At 40.5% G+C, this 18,178-nt stretch overlaps 1 protein-coding gene across 2 annotated transcripts in view; it reads left to right on the top strand.

Moving 5' to 3' along the window:
- Positions 1 to 17,741, top strand: part of si:ch211-269e2.1 (cohesin subunit SA-2) — a 51,889-nt gene extending 34,148 nt beyond the window's left edge. Inside the window, exons 23-31 of one of the 2 annotated variants that reach the window (XM_063006179.1) lie at positions 132 to 224; positions 2,281 to 2,458; positions 4,925 to 5,070; positions 9,686 to 9,787; positions 12,122 to 12,276; positions 12,419 to 12,547; positions 13,584 to 13,789; positions 13,928 to 13,976; positions 16,309 to 17,741. In XM_063006179.1, coding sequence (XP_062862249.1) covers positions 132 to 224; positions 2,281 to 2,458; positions 4,925 to 5,070; positions 9,686 to 9,787; positions 12,122 to 12,276; positions 12,419 to 12,547; positions 13,584 to 13,789; positions 13,928 to 13,976; positions 16,309 to 16,438 — 1,188 coding nt within the window. In that variant the 3' untranslated portion in view covers positions 16,439 to 17,741. Of the gene's footprint in view, positions 1 to 131; positions 225 to 2,280; positions 2,459 to 4,924; positions 5,071 to 9,685; positions 9,788 to 12,121; positions 12,277 to 12,418; positions 12,548 to 13,583; positions 13,799 to 13,927; positions 13,977 to 16,308 lie in introns of both variants that reach the window. The other variant, XM_063006178.1, reaches the window with a different exon arrangement.
- The last annotated feature ends 437 nt before the right edge of the window (positions 17,742 to 18,178 follow it).

The raw sequence follows: 18,178 nt of genomic DNA, 5'->3' as shown, positions 1-18,178 counted from the left end.
AGGGAAACATCAAGTTTAAAGGTACAAATTTCTCCACGAAGTGCGTTGAGTTTCAAAGATTTACTCTGCACAATGACAATCTGACATCTATTGTAATGGTCATATGTTGCTTGTTGCTTGTGTGCTTGTAGGAGTCAGTCCTCCATCAGAGGAGTCAGCTACGAGCTTTTTGTGAAAAATGCCACCGCAGTCTGACCCACACTGAGCAGCTGGTGAGAGAGCAGGTACATTAACCTCTGTCTCTTACTGTATTCAACCCTTCACCCATCGACTCCTATCCACTTACCTATGTGCTTGTTTTTATTTTTTATGCGGTCACACCTTTTAAAATTTGGTTTATTTTGACTTTTATTTTCTGTTGGATGTGCCTGAATTTGGATGTTGATGAATTTTCTGCTACCAGAGTATCTACACTCTACGGACAAAAGTGTTGGGCACCTGACCATGAGGTTGTTGGACATCCCATTCCAAAGCCATGGCATTTATAGTAAACTTCTCCTTGTTTACTTTGTAGCTTTAATATAATCAAATCTTCTGGAAAGCCTTTCGACAAGACCACAAGGAGTGTGTCTGGGAATGTTTGCCCATTCAGTCAGCAGTGAGGTCAGGTAGTGATGTTGGAGGAGGAGAGAGAGACCGTGCTTTGTGCTCAGGGGCATAATCACGCTAATAGAGACCAAAATGTTGCCAAAATGTTACACATATCAGTTACCTTATATATATTTTTTATACACCTGTTAGCAATGAATGTGGCAGAAACAACCAAACTCAATAATTAGGAGGGGTGTCCACATACTTTTGGCCACTTAGTGTAATTTGTCACAGCTTAGTTGTAAGATGCTTTAACCGAGACTAATGCAAATAAAGTCCTGTGCTATAAACAAACACTCTCGTTTACAGTGTCATAGGACTATTATCAGACTTTCAGTTATGTACAGTCGTGTGGCATGGTTTTAATGCCAGTGGGGTTGGTATTAAAACCATGAGTGTAAGCTGAGTGAGTGTCAGAGCCCCTACGATAGATTTACACCTTGTCCAGAGTGCTTTCTGCATCTTACCACAACCCTGATTAGGATAAATTGATTATTGACAAAGTATTAATTAATGAGAATTTTGCACAGACCAAATGAAGTCAATCATTGGCCTGTATTTAGCCCATGGGATTTACACTGATCAGCCATAACATTAAAACCACCTTGTTTCTACACTCACTGTCCATTTTATCAGCTCCACTTACCATATAGAAGCACTTTGTAGTTCTACAATTACTGACTGTAGTCCATCTGTTGCTTTTACCCTGTTCTTCATTGGTCAGGACCCCCAGAGGATCACCACAGAGCAGGTAGGTTTTAGGTGGTGGATCATTCTCAGCACTGTAGTGACACACTGTAGTGACGGTGGTGGTGTGTTAGTGTGTGTTGTGCTGGTATGAGTGGATCAGACACAGCAGCGCTGCTGGAGTTTTTAAATACCGTGTCCACTCACTGTCCACTCTATTAGACACTCCTACCTAGTTGGTCCACATTGTAGATGTAAAGTTAGAGACGATCGCTCATCTATTGCTGCTGTTTAAGTTGGTCATCTTCTAGACCTTCATCAGTGGTCACAGGACGCTGCCCACGAGGCGCTGTTGGCTGCATATTTTTGGTTGGTGGACTATTCTCAGTCCAGCAGTAACAGTGAGGTGTTTAAAAACTCCATCAGGGCTGTTGTGTCTGATCCACTCATACCAGCACAACACACACTAACATACCACCACCATGTCAGTGTCACTGCAGTGCTGAGAATGATCCACCACCCAAATAATACCTGCTCTGTAGTGGTCCTGTGGGGGTCCTGACCATTGAAGAACAGCATGAAAGGGGGCTAACAAAGCATGCAGAGAAACAGATAGACTACAGTCAGTAATTGTAGAACTACAAAGTGCTTCTATATGGTAAGTGGAGCTGAGAAAATGGACTGTGAATATAGAAACAAGGAGGTGGTTTTAACCATTGTAGAAACACGGACGAGAATGTTCGTACATGAAGCTTCTCACCATTGCTGAATGTTCTAGGTTTACATTTCATCATTAAGGTAGGCTGTGCTGTGTATTTTAGCTTCCATTTATTCTATCATTTAAATTATGAGTGTAATTTCATTACATGAATGAAATGTGGCACTTTTCTTTAAAAACGAGGTCCGTGAAATTAAGCACATTTTCCTGTAAATTTAGTAGGGCCCTAGTTATTGGTAAATGGTTCTTTTTGCTGAATTTTATGTCCTGTTCCTCTCACTCAGGCATTCATGTGCTTAAGTGACGTCCTTGTAGCACACAGTTACCAGCTGCAGTTTTGGGATTCATCAGCCGGAGCTCCTCTGCTCTACACGCCTGAGCCCAAACTACAGAAAGCTTTGCTCAGCTTCATACTGGAACACGTCTTCACCAGTCCCGAAACACACACCCACAACAGCACAGGTAGCCCTTTTCTCATTACACCTTTTCTGATTTCTCCACCTGTCCTCTTTCCCCAGTGTTCTTATTCACTGTCTGATTAATGTATGTACATTTACTAAAACTGGATTATGGGATTGATAGAGGATTAAAAAAAAAAAAGCTCTTTGACTCTGCCAATCTAATCACACACATGACATAATATTTATGCAATTACTCGTTCAGGTGTGGGAAAACACAAATTTTAAGATAATTTTGCCATTACCAGATATTTTCTGACTTTAATGCAGTGTTGCGCATGCTTGCCAGCAGAATTTTAATTTCCAGTCAGATAATTATAGCTACAGTAAATGTTCCTGGTACTGTACAGTAACTACTGTGGGTTTCCAGTAGATGGCAGTCTGCCTCTATGTCATAGTTTACACTAGGCCCAGGACAGATTCCAGGGCTTCAGATGCATCACGCATTTACAACTAGATAAGGACATTCCTTGTATAATTAATACAAACTGTATATACACATTATATACACACACGCACCAAATCAGGCAGTACACACTTTTAAAATGTGTCACAGGTAGTGTCAGTGCCTCACAATTTAATACTTGACATTGTTTTCTGTCTAGGTACACTGACCTCCTTCCACCTTCAAAAACATACCAAAAGTTGCACTGACTACTATAAATTCCAGTAATTGTAAGATGTGAAATGTGAATAAATGAGTAAAAAGTGTATTGATGCCATCTTGTGGGTGGAGTCTGGCATTGTGCCTAATAGGCTCTAAAGCCAAGGCAAAAAACTAGCCCCAGATTATTAGTCCTTCTCCTCCACACTAAGTTGGCACTGTGGTAGTCAAGTGTTGCATTCCTCTGGCAACTTTATTTTTTATCACAGGTTCTTTCAGATAGTAAACATAGGTCATCATACCAATGTTCTCACTGCTTCAGGGTTTAATCAGTATATATATATATATATATATATATATATATATATATATATATATATACATATATACAGTATATATATATATATACTGATCAGCCATAACATATTAAAACCACCTCCTTGTTTCTACACTCACTGTCCAATTTATCAGCTCCACTTACCATATAAAAGCACTTAGTAGTTTTACAATTACTGACTGTAGTTTCTCTGCATGCTTTGTTGGTCCCCTTTCTCTCTGTTCTTCAATGGTCAGGACCCCCACAGGACCACTACAGAGCAGGTATTATTTAGGTGTTGGATCATTCTCAGCACTGCAGTGACAATGACATGGTGGTGGTGTGTTAGTGTGTGTTGTGCTGGTATGAGTGAATCAGACACAGCAGCGCTGCTGGAGTTTGTGAACTAAAAATCGCCTGCTGACATAAGCTTTCAATATTGTATATAAATATGACCACATGACCAGATCAATACAAATTTATTGGCTACAAAAATGCAGCATAAGGCAAAGTGTTATTTTTGTTTGCTTCAAAAAAGGATGCAAATTTAAATTCATGGGATCATCTTTGTTTAGTAGATATTAAATTACCAACCACCAGTGACTGTAGCAAACCAGATTGGTTTTATTAATATTTCAGGAAGCTCCTGAGTGAAATCCTGACCCACAGAAAATACAATCTAAACTGCCTGAGCATAATATAATAAAAACAATTTAGTCATTTGATTTTCTCCATGTCAATAATAGTGTTGTGTATCTTCTCAATTTAGTGATGGCTTCAGCATCGAAAAGGTAAAAAACAAACGTACACATTTTATAGGAAGAAAAACATGTGTAATCATATATTTACACAATAATTACTCAGAAAATGTGCTCTGAGCAGTAATGCTAACTGTAGCTGCTGATCAGACTTGCACAGCAGTTAGGAGGAATTTTCGATTTTTCATGTATTCCTTTTATGTACGTATAGCCCTTTCAGGGCAGTGTGATGCTTTGGGCAATGTTCTGCTGGGAAACCTTGGGTCCTGCCATCCATGTGGATGTTACTTTGACACGTACCACCTACCTAAGCATTGCTGCAGACCATGTATACCCTTTCATAGAAATGGATCAATCCAGTCGAGTATCTGTGGGATGTTCTGGACAAACAAGTCCGATCCATGGAGGCCCCACCTCGCAATTTATTTATTTTAATCCAGGGCTTAGTGGGTAGCACTGTTGCCTTACAGCAAGACGATCCTGGGTTCGTTTCCCAGGTTAAGTGGTACAGGTTCTTTGTGTGGAGTTTGCATGTTCTCCCCATGTTTGCATGGGTTTCCTCTGGGGCTCCAGTTTCCTCCCACAGTCCAAACACATGCAAGTGAGGTGAATTGGAGATACAAAATTGTCCATGACTGTGTTTGACATTAAAGACTTGAACTGATGAATCTTGTGTAATGAGTAATTACCTGTCCTGTCATGAATGTAACCAAAGTGTGTAAAACATGACATTAAAATCCTAATAAATAAATAAATATTTCACATTTCTCTCTCTCTCTCTTTGTCTCACAGGTTCAGGCGGCGAGATAAAGGGTGGAGAGAGCTGGTTGGAGGACGTGCACAAGCGGAGGAATCTGTTGGCTGCCTACTGTAAGCTGATAATACATGGTGTGCTTGAGATGAGTATGGCGGCTGAGATCTTCAAGCACTACATGAGGGTACGTCCCATTTTACACTAAGACTCTCTCCTAGAGTGATCTGGTGTGATTATTAAACAGTAAAGGATATATAGTACATGATGCACAGTCATAGAGATCTTACACAGATTAACTATTATTATTACAGTGACCCAAAATGCATGTCAACACTGGTTTTAGAATCAATCAGGCTAAATGAAGCTTTTTAAATGGCTTGCTTAAAGTCCTTAATACTGTTTAGATAAGGTGAACTGTACTAACAATTAGTTCTCTGCTGAAAAACAAACATATTTGGATAAACTGGTTGTTTTTACTGATGACAATATAAAGAGGTAAAAAGAGCCATGAAACATTGAACACATATTTTTAAGTTTGGCTTTTTATTATTTTTAGAGAATGAACACAGTAAACGTAATAATTGTGGGAAAAAGTAGGATGTGTTCCAAGTCAAGTCAAGTCAAATTTATTTATATAACGCTTTTTACAATGGACATGGCAACTTTAGAGAATTCAGGACCAACAAACCAAAAACCTCTGTTGAGCAAGCCGAGGACGACAGTGTTAAGGAAAAACTCCCTTAAAATTACAGAAAGAAACCTTAAGAGAAGCCAGAGTCAGCAGGGACCCCCATCCTCCTTGGGTGTTCCAGTCATATAGTCACAAAAAAAGAACAATTGCAAAAGTTGTAAACTTTTGACTTCAACTGTAAATCCTTTTTGAGAGAGGCACTGTAACCAGGACCATGTACTGTACGCTGGGTGAATGATGAGAACCCACTTTAGTTCAAAGAAATCTGTTTGATAGATTTTACAGTACTAGTCGTTCAATAAAAAAATGAAAGGTGTTGGATTCAGCAGCTGTTGCTGATTATTTTAGAGCTATGTTTGGAAGGTCACACACACACACACAGGCTTTATAAATTAATGTCAAATGGCAGTGAGCACATTATTCTATTAGTTAAGGAACAGTTTCTGTACTCATAACTACACCGGTTTGCTTTTAAATTCATGAGTTGGCTGAAATGAATGAACAGCACTGTGTGTGTGTGTGTGTGTGTGTGTGTGTGTGTGTGTGTGTGTGTGTGTGTGTGTGTGTGTGTGTGTGTGTGTGTGTGAATGTGTGAATGTGTGAATGTGTTTGTGTGGGTGAGTGTGTAGAGCAAATGTGTATGAGCGCTCAAGACGGTGACATGTTTGGAATGCCTATTCTGTTTGGACCCGGTAGTGCCGGCAGTCTTTCAACATTCTTCTTGATTTACACATACACATACACACACACACACACACACACACACACACACACACACACACACACACACACACACACACACACACACAGAGCTGCTGAAGTGAACGATAGCTTTCAAAGTCAAGTAAATGATAGAAAGTTGGCCGCCAATAGAAACTTACCGGAAAAGTATTTGCATGACTTTCTGTTTCTGTGGTGCTCACCGACAACTGCTCACTTCTTTGAGCTGTCACACATTTGCCAGTTTCATGACCAGTAACTTCCTTTAAAATTCATTTTAAAAGCAAATGCTGCAGAGCTACAAGGCGGCTGTTGTGTCACAGTGGGTTGGAGGTCTGAGTTTAGGTAAAAGCCGCTAGACTTCCACCACACTGGCAACGCATTAATAAAGTGCACCAGTTTGTCCATGACTGGCTGCAGTCACTGAGTCATTAGAGGATCTGTCAAATGATGAGGAACTACAGTCTCTGAAAGACACAGGCTCATAATTCCTACACTTATAAGGGTAAAAGGGCCACCAGATCTTCTGCGCTGGCACTGATGGGAAGTAATCCATGTTTGACCGCAGGTCGGAAAATATCAACTCTCACACATTTTTGTCAGGAAGAATCTTGAAAACCTGGGACGTCCATTTTTTTTCCCTGAACAGTACCAGGTTCTTACAAATGAAATATAATGGCACACTGTTAAAACTACTTTTATGAAGAATCTTCAAAAAGTTTCCACACTTTTAATATTTTTGTTGGAAATGCTGAGGGCAGAAAGAATAGCAGTAATTGGTCGTGTCCGAGAGACTGAGAGAGAGCTTTTAGTCCGGATTTAGCACCATCTGATTTCCACCTTTTTGGACCGCTTAAAGAAGCTTTAAGGGAAAGAAGATTTTCATGTGATGATGTGAAAGCAGCGGTACATCAGTGGATACGTGCTCAAAAACATTTTTTGCTGATGGTGACTATGTGCAACGTGTACAATAGTTGTTTTAATAGTACTTTGTGGAATTCCTGCTTAATTGGTTTGGCACCACCTGTAGCTCGGTCAGCGTACTACAGTACAGTTCCTACATACACTGTTCAACCATAACATTAAAATCACCTCCTTGTTTCTACACACACTGTCCATTTTATCAGCTCCACTTACCATATAGAAGCACTTTGTAGTTCGACAAATCTTGACTGTAGTCCATCTGTTTCTCTGCATGCTTTGTTAGCCCCCTTTTCACCCTGTTCTTCAATGGTCAGGACTCCCAGGACCACTACAGAGTAGGTATTATTTGGGTGGTGGATCATTCTCAGCACTGCAGTGACACTGACATGGTGGTGGTGTGTTAGTGTGTGTTGTGCTGGTATGAGTGGATAAGTCACAGCAATGCTGAGGGAGTTTTTAAACACCTCACTGTCACTGCTGGACTGAGAATAGTCCACCAATCAAAAATACATTCAGCCAACAGCGCCCCGTGGGCAGCGTCCTGTGACAACTGGTGAAGGTCTAGAAGATGACCAACTCAACCAGCAGCAATAGATGAGCGATCGTCTCTGACTTTACATCTACAAGGTGGACCAACTAGATAAGAGTGTCTAATAGAGTGGACAGTGAGTGGACACGGTATTTAAAAACTCCAGCAGCGCTGTTGTGTATGATCCACTCATACCAGCACAACACACACTAACACACCACCACCATGTCAGTGTCACTGCAGTGCTGAGAATCATCCACCACCTAAATAATACCTGCTCTGTGGTGGTCCTGTGGGGGTCCTGACCATTGAAGGACAGTGTGAAAGGGGACTAACAAAGCATGCAGAGAAACAGATGGACTACAGTCAGTAATTGTAGAACTACAGTGTTTCTATATGGTAAGTGGAGCTGATAAAATAGACAGTAAGTGTAGAAACAAGGAGGTGGTTTTAATGTTATGGCTGAACGGTGTATATAGGCGATTGAGCGCAGCCTCGGCAGTAGTGTTGTGAGCGTGCTGCCAAGTCATATGCTGACCGAGAGATGTATGAGGATTTACACTGTGGTTGCCATACTTATTTCAGGTGGCAATAAAGTTGCATCTTCCCAGTCTGGTGTCCATCATTAATCAAGGCGGAAAAACACACAACGGAAGAGTGACATATGTAGAAAAGTGATGTAATTTGTTTTTGAAATTTGTAATAAATAAAGAGTTAAAGAAAAAAAGTGTGGACACTTTTTGAAGAACCTTGTACAATATATCATATATGGATATGGTTTTTATCAAAACAGTAACACAACTATGTTCCAATGTTTAAATTCTGGTAAGTGACTTTTCCACAGTGCCTCCTAAACTGCTTCAAAAGCCTAATCACATGTTCAGGCACCATTGACCAAATCTATGATTTATAAACAAATCACAGATTTGATTGCAGACAGTTTGAACCCAAGATATTTCATGTTTTGTCTGCTCAACTTCATTTAACATCCATTCCTGCATTTCAGGCCTGCAACGCATTCCAAAAAAAGTTGGGACGGGGGCAGTTTAGGGCTAGTAATAAGGTAAAAAAATATATATATAATGATGTGATTCTAAACAGGTGATGTCAACAGGTGATTGTCCAGGCATTTTTTAACAAGATAATGCAAAACCACATGCTGCACACATTACAAAGGCATGGCTGCAGAAGAAGAGGGTACGGGTAATGGACTGGCCTGCCTGCAGTTCTGACCTGTCCCCAATAGAGAATGTGTGGAGATTTTTTAAATGAAACCTGAAACACTAAATCACTTGGTATCCTCGGTGTGGTGAAAAGGAATGGCAACATTACAAAGTGGTAAATGCTTTACTGTCCCAACTTTTTTGAAATGTGTTGCAGGCCTGAAATGCAGGAATCGATGTTTAAAAATAAATGACCAAACAAAACATGAAATATCTCAGGGTCATCCTGTCTGCAATCAAATAAAAGTCAAAGTAAATGTAAGAAACTCCCTTTCCATTTTTTAATTTGCATTTTCCATGCTGTCCCAAATTTATCTGATTTGGGGTTGTATATCATCAAGTTTAATTGTGTCTTTGTGGACAAAGCAGGTCTATAGATACATGATTTGTTGAGTTCCAGTGGCCTGCACAAAGCCCTGAGCTTATCCCTACTGCACAAGTTTAGAATGATTAGGAATGTTGATTTACAGGCTAGGCATTCTCGTCCAACATCATTTAACTGACTGGGCACAACTCCATATTAATGCTATCAGTGGTTATAGATTTAGATGGAATTAGACTTTAGGTGGTCAGGTGTCAGGATACTTGATATTAACAGGATATTGGCTGTATAGTTTATACAGTATATCTTGTGCTTCTCTATGGCACTACAAACTACAAGAAGATATTTGATTCTCTTTTAATTGTCACTGTTGTTCTCATTCTTCTGCAGTATTATAATGACTTTGGTGATATTATCAAAGAGACTCTAAACCGCACCCGGCAAATGGACAAGATGGAGAGTGCTCGCACCCTAGTTCTTTGTCTACAGCAGGTATTACTCATACATCTCTCTATTATCACTTACTGGTCTCTGGGATGCATATCTGTCAGGTCCAGTGACAGGTTATTATTGTACTTTTCTCATGTATGGGCCTCTGCAGTTGTCAGCACTTCACAGACACCAAGCTCCCCCCACAGACTTCCACTATTCCTGTGCCCTATGTGGAATGTTCTAGCAGCTCATCCACCTAAGACAGTGTGTCCTACTACAGGACAATTACTGCATTCTAATTGAGCTGGGTGATTTTGCAACCAGTTAATAATAATTTCAAGTGCTGTAATCATGTCTTTCTGATGACCTTTCCAGTCCAGGTCAATATTATGACCTGAAAGTAGAACACAGATTCCACAGGCCAATACCTGATTTTGAAATTCCTTACATTTATCTTTTTTGTTACCTCACTTTATTCTGATTAGGGCCACTGTCAGTCCAGAGCCGACCCAGAATACACTGGGGCTTAAGACATACAGTGTATCACAAAAGTGAGTACACCCCTCACATTTCTGCAAATATTTCATTATATCTTTTCATGGGACAACACTATAGACATGAAACTTGGATATAACTTAGAGTAGTCAGTGTACAGCTTGTATAGCAGTGTAGATTTACTGTCTTCTGAAAATAACTCAACACACAGCCATTAATGTCTAAATAGCTGGCAACATAAGTGAGTACACCCCACAGTGAACATGTCCAAATTGTGCCCAAATGTGTCGTTGTCCCTCCCTGGTGTCATGTGTCAAGGTCCCAGGTGTAAATGGGGAGCAGTGCTGTTAAATTTGGTGTTTTGGGTACAATTCTCTCATACTGACCACTGGATAATCAACATGGCACCTCATGGCAAAGAACTCTCTGAGGATGTGAGAAATAGAATTGTTGCTCTCCACAAAGATGGCCTGGGCTATAAGAAGATTGCTAACACCCTGAAACTGAGCTACAGCATGGTGGCCAAGGTCATACAGCGGTTTTCCAGGACAGGTTCCACTCGGAACAGGCTTCGCCAGGGTCGACCAAAGAAGTTGAGTCCACGTGTTCGGCGTCATATCCAGAGGTTGGCTTTAAAAAATAGACACATGAGTGCTGCCAGCATTGCTGCAGAGGTTGAAGACGTGGGAGGTCAGCCTGTCAGTGCTCAGACCATACGCCGCACACTGCATCAACTCGGTCTGCATGGTCGTCATCCCAGAAGGAAGCTGACGCACAAGAAAGCCCGCAAACAGTTTGCTGAAGACAAGCAGTCCAAGAACATGGATTACTGGAATGCCCTGTGGTCTGACGAGACCAAGATAAACTTGTTTGGCTCAGATGGTGTCCAGCATGTGTGGCGGCGCCCTGGTGAGAAGTACCAAGACAACTGTATCTTGCCTACAGTCAAGCATGGTGGTGGTAGCATCATGGTCTTGGGCTGCATGAGTGTTGCTGGCACTGGGGAGCTGCAGTTCATTGAGGGAAACATGAATTCCAACATGTACTGTGACATTCTGAAACAGAGCATGATCCCCTCCCTTCGAAAACTGGGCCTCATGGCAGTTTTCCAACAGGATAACGACCCCAAACACAACCTCCAAGATGACAACTGCCTTGCTGAGGAAGCTGAAGGTAAAGGTGATGGACTAAACCCAATTGAGCACCTGTGGCGCATCCTCAAGTGGAAGGTGGAGGAGTTCAAGGTGTCTAACATCCACCAGCTCCGTGATGTCATCATGGAGAAGTGGAAGAGGATTCCAGTAGCAACCTGTGCAGCTCTGGTGATTCCATGCCCAGGAGGGTTAAGGCAGTGCTGGATAATAATGGTGGTCACACAAAATATTGACACTTTGGGCACAATTTGGACATGTTCACTGTGGGGTGTACTCACTTATGTTGCCAGCCATTTAGACATTAATGGCTGTGTGTTGAGTTATTTTCAGAAGACAGTAAATCTACACTGCTATACAAGTTGTACACTGACTACTCTAAGTTATATCCAAGTTTCATGTCTATAGTGTTGTCCCATGAAAAGATATAATAAAATATTTGCAGAAATGTGAGGGGTGTACTCACTTTTGTGATACACTGTAAATACACCCTGGATATGCAGGTTTACGGCAGGGCATCGTTTACTCACCTAGTCATTCAGTCACTCACATTTTGGGGCCATACTCAGAGAAAAATCATTCCACAGCACAGGTATTTTCTCAGAGAAAACCCACTTTGACATACACAGAACATATCAAACTAACCACAGACAGAAATCCAGGCCCCAGCTGATTTAAAACTGGAAACCCTTTAATACTTCAACACTCTTACACTATTACAATTCTCACTGTGGATTTTCTTCCCCAGCTGTACCTGCGGTTAAAGCAGGAGCAGGAGAGTGGGAACATGTGCACCTCAGAAGTGCAGACCTACAGCAGCATCAAAGAGCTGGCCAGACGCTTCTCACTTACCTTTGGCTGGGACCAGATCAAATCCAGAGAATCTCTGGCTATGATCCACAGGTACTACTGTAACTCTCTACAGCACCAAAACAAACTACCACCTACTCCTGAACACAAACTTGTCCAGGACTTAAAAATTAAGGGTAATGGTAAATATATTGGTTTTTATATCCTTGCAACCCATTGTTTATTTTATTTGCAGGGATGGCATCGAGTTTGTTTTCCAGGGTTTTGTTCAGCAGACAGAAAAGCACTCGTCTCCATACCTCTCCTACCTCACTATCCTCAGTGAGTTCTCCAGCAAGCTGCTCAAACCTGACAAGAAGACCATGTAAGTAGTTGTCAGAAAGTTTGTTCTCAGAGAAAAACTATGTTTATTTGGTACACTTACAAAAAGGCATTTTTAAGTATAGAGTTTTGTAAGTAATTAGTTAATGTGGTTTCATTCATTACTGGTAAGGGACCAGTGTAGGATCACCACTGACCAGATATAATGTGATCAACTATTTTGAGAAAATCTGTGGCCTGTTAGTGTTTGGTACTAATACACCTCAGGTACAGTGATAATGCTGGTATTTTATCAGTTCAGTGTACCTTCAGGTGGCTTAACAACAGTCCTTAATAACCCAAAACAGTGGACAACAGTGTCCTGTGATCAGAAACCGACACTGATTAAAGACATAGATAAACAAATGTTGTCCATGGAACTTGATGGCTAGAGCAAGGGTATAAAATCCAGTGGTGCTGCCATACCTAAACACTTGTGTCATGTGGGGCTTGAACCAGTGAAACAGTATTGAAGTGGCTTAACTGCTGTGCTACCACTGCCCTAAGTTTATTAGTTGAAACATTTGGTTTCCAACCAAATACAGGTCAAAATTATAAGTGAAATTATTGCTGTCTTTGTTTTACTGAAGCGTTCCCTACTCTTTTGATACTGGGTTTGTAGTAACTGGTCCGTCATGGTCTACTTGCTTGCCAAACTGCCTAAAGATGACAGTTTATTACATTGTAATCTTGGTGGGTAGCACTGTCGCCTCACAGCAAGAAGGTCCTGGGTTTGATTCCCAGGTGGAGCAGTCTGGGTCCTTTCTGTGTGGAGTTTGTATGTTCTTCCCGTGTCTGCGTGGGTTTCCTCCAGGTGTTCCGGTTTCCTCCCACAGACATGCAAGTAAGGTGAATTGGAGATACAAAATTGTCCATGACTGGTTACATTCATGACAGGACAGGTTACACAAGATTCATCAGTTCAAGTCTTTGATGTCGAACACAGTGTGTGTAAAACATGATGTTAAAATCCTAATAAAATAAAATAAATAAAGGTAATCTGTATATTATTACATTGAGCTTTTACTTCTCTTTCTCAGATATAACTATCTGCAGCGGTACGCTGGAGAGCAGAGCATCAGTAGCAGGGACGAGTGTTGGACACCCCTCATATATTACAGAGCATCTCTACAGGGCACGGCTGAGGGAGAGGATGCTGTGTCCTTCATCAGTTCGGACACTAATAAACAGCCCTCACTCACTAACCACTCCCGATCCCCCTCCATCAGGCACAACACCTCTGAAGGTACGAAAGGTCAGAAAGTCAATCTTGTCAGCTCATTTTTAAAGGCACGGCGATGCTGCTAGACATATGTGTGAAAGAGTAAAGGGTATAAATCATTATGAGTATTTCACTACAAATATATGCTTGACTTGCCGACAGGTTTCCTACAGCCAGGTACAGAAAGAAAAGGGGCCAAACTGCTGAACAGGTAAGACAGTCAGTTTGCTTGTTATATACAACCCCAAATCAGAAAAAGTCGGGACAGCATGAAAAAGGCAAATAATAAAAAAAACAGTTTCTATTTTTATTTAGAGTTTTATTTTGTCTCATTCTTCCTGCAAACACGTCTTAAGATGTGCAACAGTACGGGGTCGTCATTGCTGCATTTTTCATTTCAAAATTCTCCACACATTCTCCATTGGGGACAGGTCAGGACTGCAGGCGTGCCAGTCCAGTACCCGTACCCTCTTCTTCCGCAGTCATGCCTTTGTAATGTGTGCAGCATGTGGTTTTGCATTGTCTTGTTGAAAAATGCTTGAATTTTCTCATGCATTTGTTGACAAACTGGAGATCCTCTGGTCATCTTTGCTCATTAAAGACTCAGCCTTTCCTGGATGCTGCTTTTGTACCAAACCATGATTACAATCACCTGTTTGGAATTACATCATTATTTAGTTTTTTATCTCATTACTAGTCCTAAATTGCCCTCGTCCCAACAATGTGTTGCAGGCCTGAAATGCAGGAATGGAGGTATATTAACAAATGAAATTAAGTTGAGCAGATAAAACATGAAATATCTTGGGTTCAAACTGTCTGCAATCAAATAAAAGTTAAAAGTAAATGTAAGGAACACTGCATTTTCCATGCTGTCCCAACTTTTTCTGATTTGGGGTTGTACAAATAATCTGGCTAGTTTACCTGAATTCTCACTGTATGCATTAATTCTTTGAAGTTTCAGGCAATAACAAGGCACTTGTTGCAATTTTAATTTTTCTTCGTTATGCAAAGAAATTCTTTTAAAGCAGAGACTATTGCATTAAATTCCAGATTTTATACGTAGGAGTTAGTATGATGTAATGCTAATAATAACATAACAGCAACAGTATTATTTTTATCTGTAATAATATGCATTTTTTTAATTTATATTAATTATAGCTCATAAAAACAAGTCAGAAAATTGTGTTTAAATTGAAAAAAAATTACCAGTTCCCACCCAAACTAGCTGAATTACCTTGATCACGCAACAGCCACCATCTCTTCATCACGGCACCTGTTAGTGGTGGGATATATTAGGCAGCAAGTGAACATTTTGTCCTCAAAGTTGTTGTGTTAGAAGCAGAAAAAATGGGCAAGCGTAAGAATTTGAGTGAACTGCAGCTCTTGTGGGGTGTTCCCGATCTGCAGTGGTCAGTATCTATCAAAAGTGGTCCAAGGAATGAACAGTGGTAAACCGCCGACAGGGTCATGGGCGGCCAAGACTCATTGATGCACGTGGGGAGCGAAGGATGGCCCGTGTGGTCCGATCCAACAGACGAGCTACTGTAGCTCAGATTGTTGAAGAAGTTCATGCTGGTTCTGATAGAAAGGTGTCAGAATACACAGTGCATCACAGTTTGTTGCGTATGGGGCTGCATAGCCGCAGACCAGTCAGGGTGCCCATGCTGACCCCTGTCCACAACCGAAAGCGCCAACAATGTGCACATGAGCATCGGAACTGGGTTACGGAGCAATGGAAGAAGGTGGCCTGGTCTGATGAATCACGATTACTTTTATATCACGTGGATGGCCGGGTGCATGTGCGTCGCTTACCTGGGGAACACATGGCACCAGGATGCACTATGGGAAGAAGGCAAGCCGGCGGAGTTTGAGGTGTTGACTTGGTCTCTAAATTCCCCAGATCTCAATCCAATCAAGCATCTGTGGGATGTGCTGGACAAACAAGTCTGATCCATGGAGGCTCCATCTCACAACTTACAGGAGTTAAAGGATCTGATGCTAACATCTTGGTGCCAGATACGACAGCATACTTTCAGGGGTCTAGTGGAGTCCATGCCTTGATGGGTCAGGGCTATTTTGGCAGCAAAAGGGGGACCAACACAATATTAGGAGGGTGATCATAATGTTATGCCTAATCGGTGTATATAGGGTCAACATGTGTAGTGTAAATACTCTTAAATGCATTAAAAATAATTACTCTGTGATCTTTACATATCATGATTATGTAAGTATAGTAAGTATACATATATGCTCACCGAGCATTTTATTAGGTACACATGTCTGGTACTTACATTCATTGTTTTATAATCTACACCATACAGATTAACTTTGCCAGTATACAGTTACTGACTGTAGCCTATCTATTACTCTGTACACTTTGATAAATGTTGAACAGGGGGTGAAAAAGTTCATCTGTATGGTAGTTGTGGCTTATAAAATAATCCATCAATGTACATACTAGGTGTATCTAATAAAGTGCTCAGTGAGTGTATTTTAAACGTTTATAAACTCATTTGACACCACTTATATTTTTCCATCTGCAGCCAAGAAGTTAAAGCAGCAGAAGTGAGTGGAGTGCTCAGAGAGCAGCCAGACAGCAACAAAACATCTGACACCAGTTCAAAAGTCAGCACTGATGATGTGGATGTGGACACAGTAGAAGCTGATATTTGATTTTAGGTTGAAAGTCCATTCTTGTTAGCTTAGTATTCAGGGATGTTTATTGGTTATATGGATCTGCTAGCCTCACTCACAGACAAATGGTTTCTCTTTATCATATTTAATATCACCTCATCCTGGGGCAGTTTTTATCTTTATGATTACTGTAACTTATGTTGGTGCTGATGACACTAATTGTTTTTCATTTCTTTATTGTAATTTGTGCAGTGCAGAACCTTTGTTGTTATTGTTTTGCACAAAACTAAGCTAAAGACTTGCAGGGTGCATTTTGTTTACCTTTGTTGTTACATCAGGTTTATTATGAGACTTCTACTCTGAGGAGCAATTAGACAAAAGTATTTTCAACTTTAAAACAATATGAAAAATGTGGGTAATTATCCCACTCTGTTTGATACTGGAGTTTTTGTCTAAGTGTAAGTTATTAGAGCATTAAAACTCCTGCCTTTTTTACCTAATAACTATAAATATAGGAGGGTAAAGTCCTCAGACACACAAAGCCAGATAGCAGCTCTTTTCAGATTGCATTACGCAATGCCAGATTAATCTACATAAAGGATTGAACCAACCATTCCATAAACACTTTGGTTACATTCATGACAGGACAGGTAGTTACTGGTTACACAAGATTCATCAGTTAAAGTTCAATGTGAGTCACTAACAATTAAGTTGGCAATTTAATATCTCCAATTCACCTCACTTGCATATCTTTGGACTGTGGGAGGAAACCGGAGCTTCTGGAGGAAACCCACTCAAACACAGGGAACATGCAAACTCTACACAGAAAGGAACTGGACCGTTCCACCTGGGAACGGAACCCGGGACCATCTTGCTATGAGGCGACAGTTCTACCCACTGAGCCACCAAGTCACCCTTCAAGTTTGAGTTAAACTGGTGCTTCTTTGATTTGTAGGGGTTATAATATATCGGTTATCAGTTATAACCATAGTACATTATTTTGACATAAACTGCTAATCATTAAATGTATGTCATTTTGGCTCTAGGATGTGTGTGATTACACTGTGTACAGGTTATATATGTATAAACAATGTATATAATTGGGATGGGTTTTTCTATAGGTTTCATATGTCTGATTTTGTCACCTCCTAAATTTTTTTAATTTGTAATTAAAATCTGATAATGTCAGATTTTACTCAAACAGGTAATACAATAAGTGTAAGTACATTTAAACAACCACACCACAGAAACAGTGTGCTACAAGTGTCGACATATATTTTTTATATTTAAACCATCCCACCCTATTATATGTAAGATCTCAATAAATGCACCTTAATGATAATGTGTAGTTAATGCCATCATAAAATTACTAAAGTATGAATGTTTCACTTAAATGTATGAATGAAGAAGAATCTAGACATTTCTTGTTGATAGTACACAAGAGATCAGACTTAGGTAAGCAGAGAAAATCAGTGAGTGCTTGTTCTTCTACTGGTATCAACAGCTAACATCTACATATCTGAATACACTGATCAGCCATAACATTAAAACCACCTCCTTGTTTCTACACTCACTGTCCATTTTATCAGCTCCACTTACCATATAGAAGCACTTTGTAGTTCTACAATTACTGACTATAGTCCATCTGTTTCTCTGCATGCTTTGTTAGCCCCCTTTCAAACAGCAGCAATAGATGAGCGATCGTCTCTGACTTTACATCTACAAGGTGGACCAACTAGGTAGGAGTGTCTAATAGAGTGGACAGTGAGTAAACATGGT

The sequence above is a fragment of the Trichomycterus rosablanca genome, chromosome 12 (genome assembly GCF_030014385.1).
Source record: "Trichomycterus rosablanca isolate fTriRos1 chromosome 12, fTriRos1.hap1, whole genome shotgun sequence".
Taxonomy (NCBI): Eukaryota; Metazoa; Chordata; class Actinopteri; order Siluriformes; family Trichomycteridae; genus Trichomycterus; species Trichomycterus rosablanca.
The sequence above is the reverse complement of the archived record's forward strand: the minus strand, read 5'-3'. Positions and strand labels throughout refer to the sequence as shown.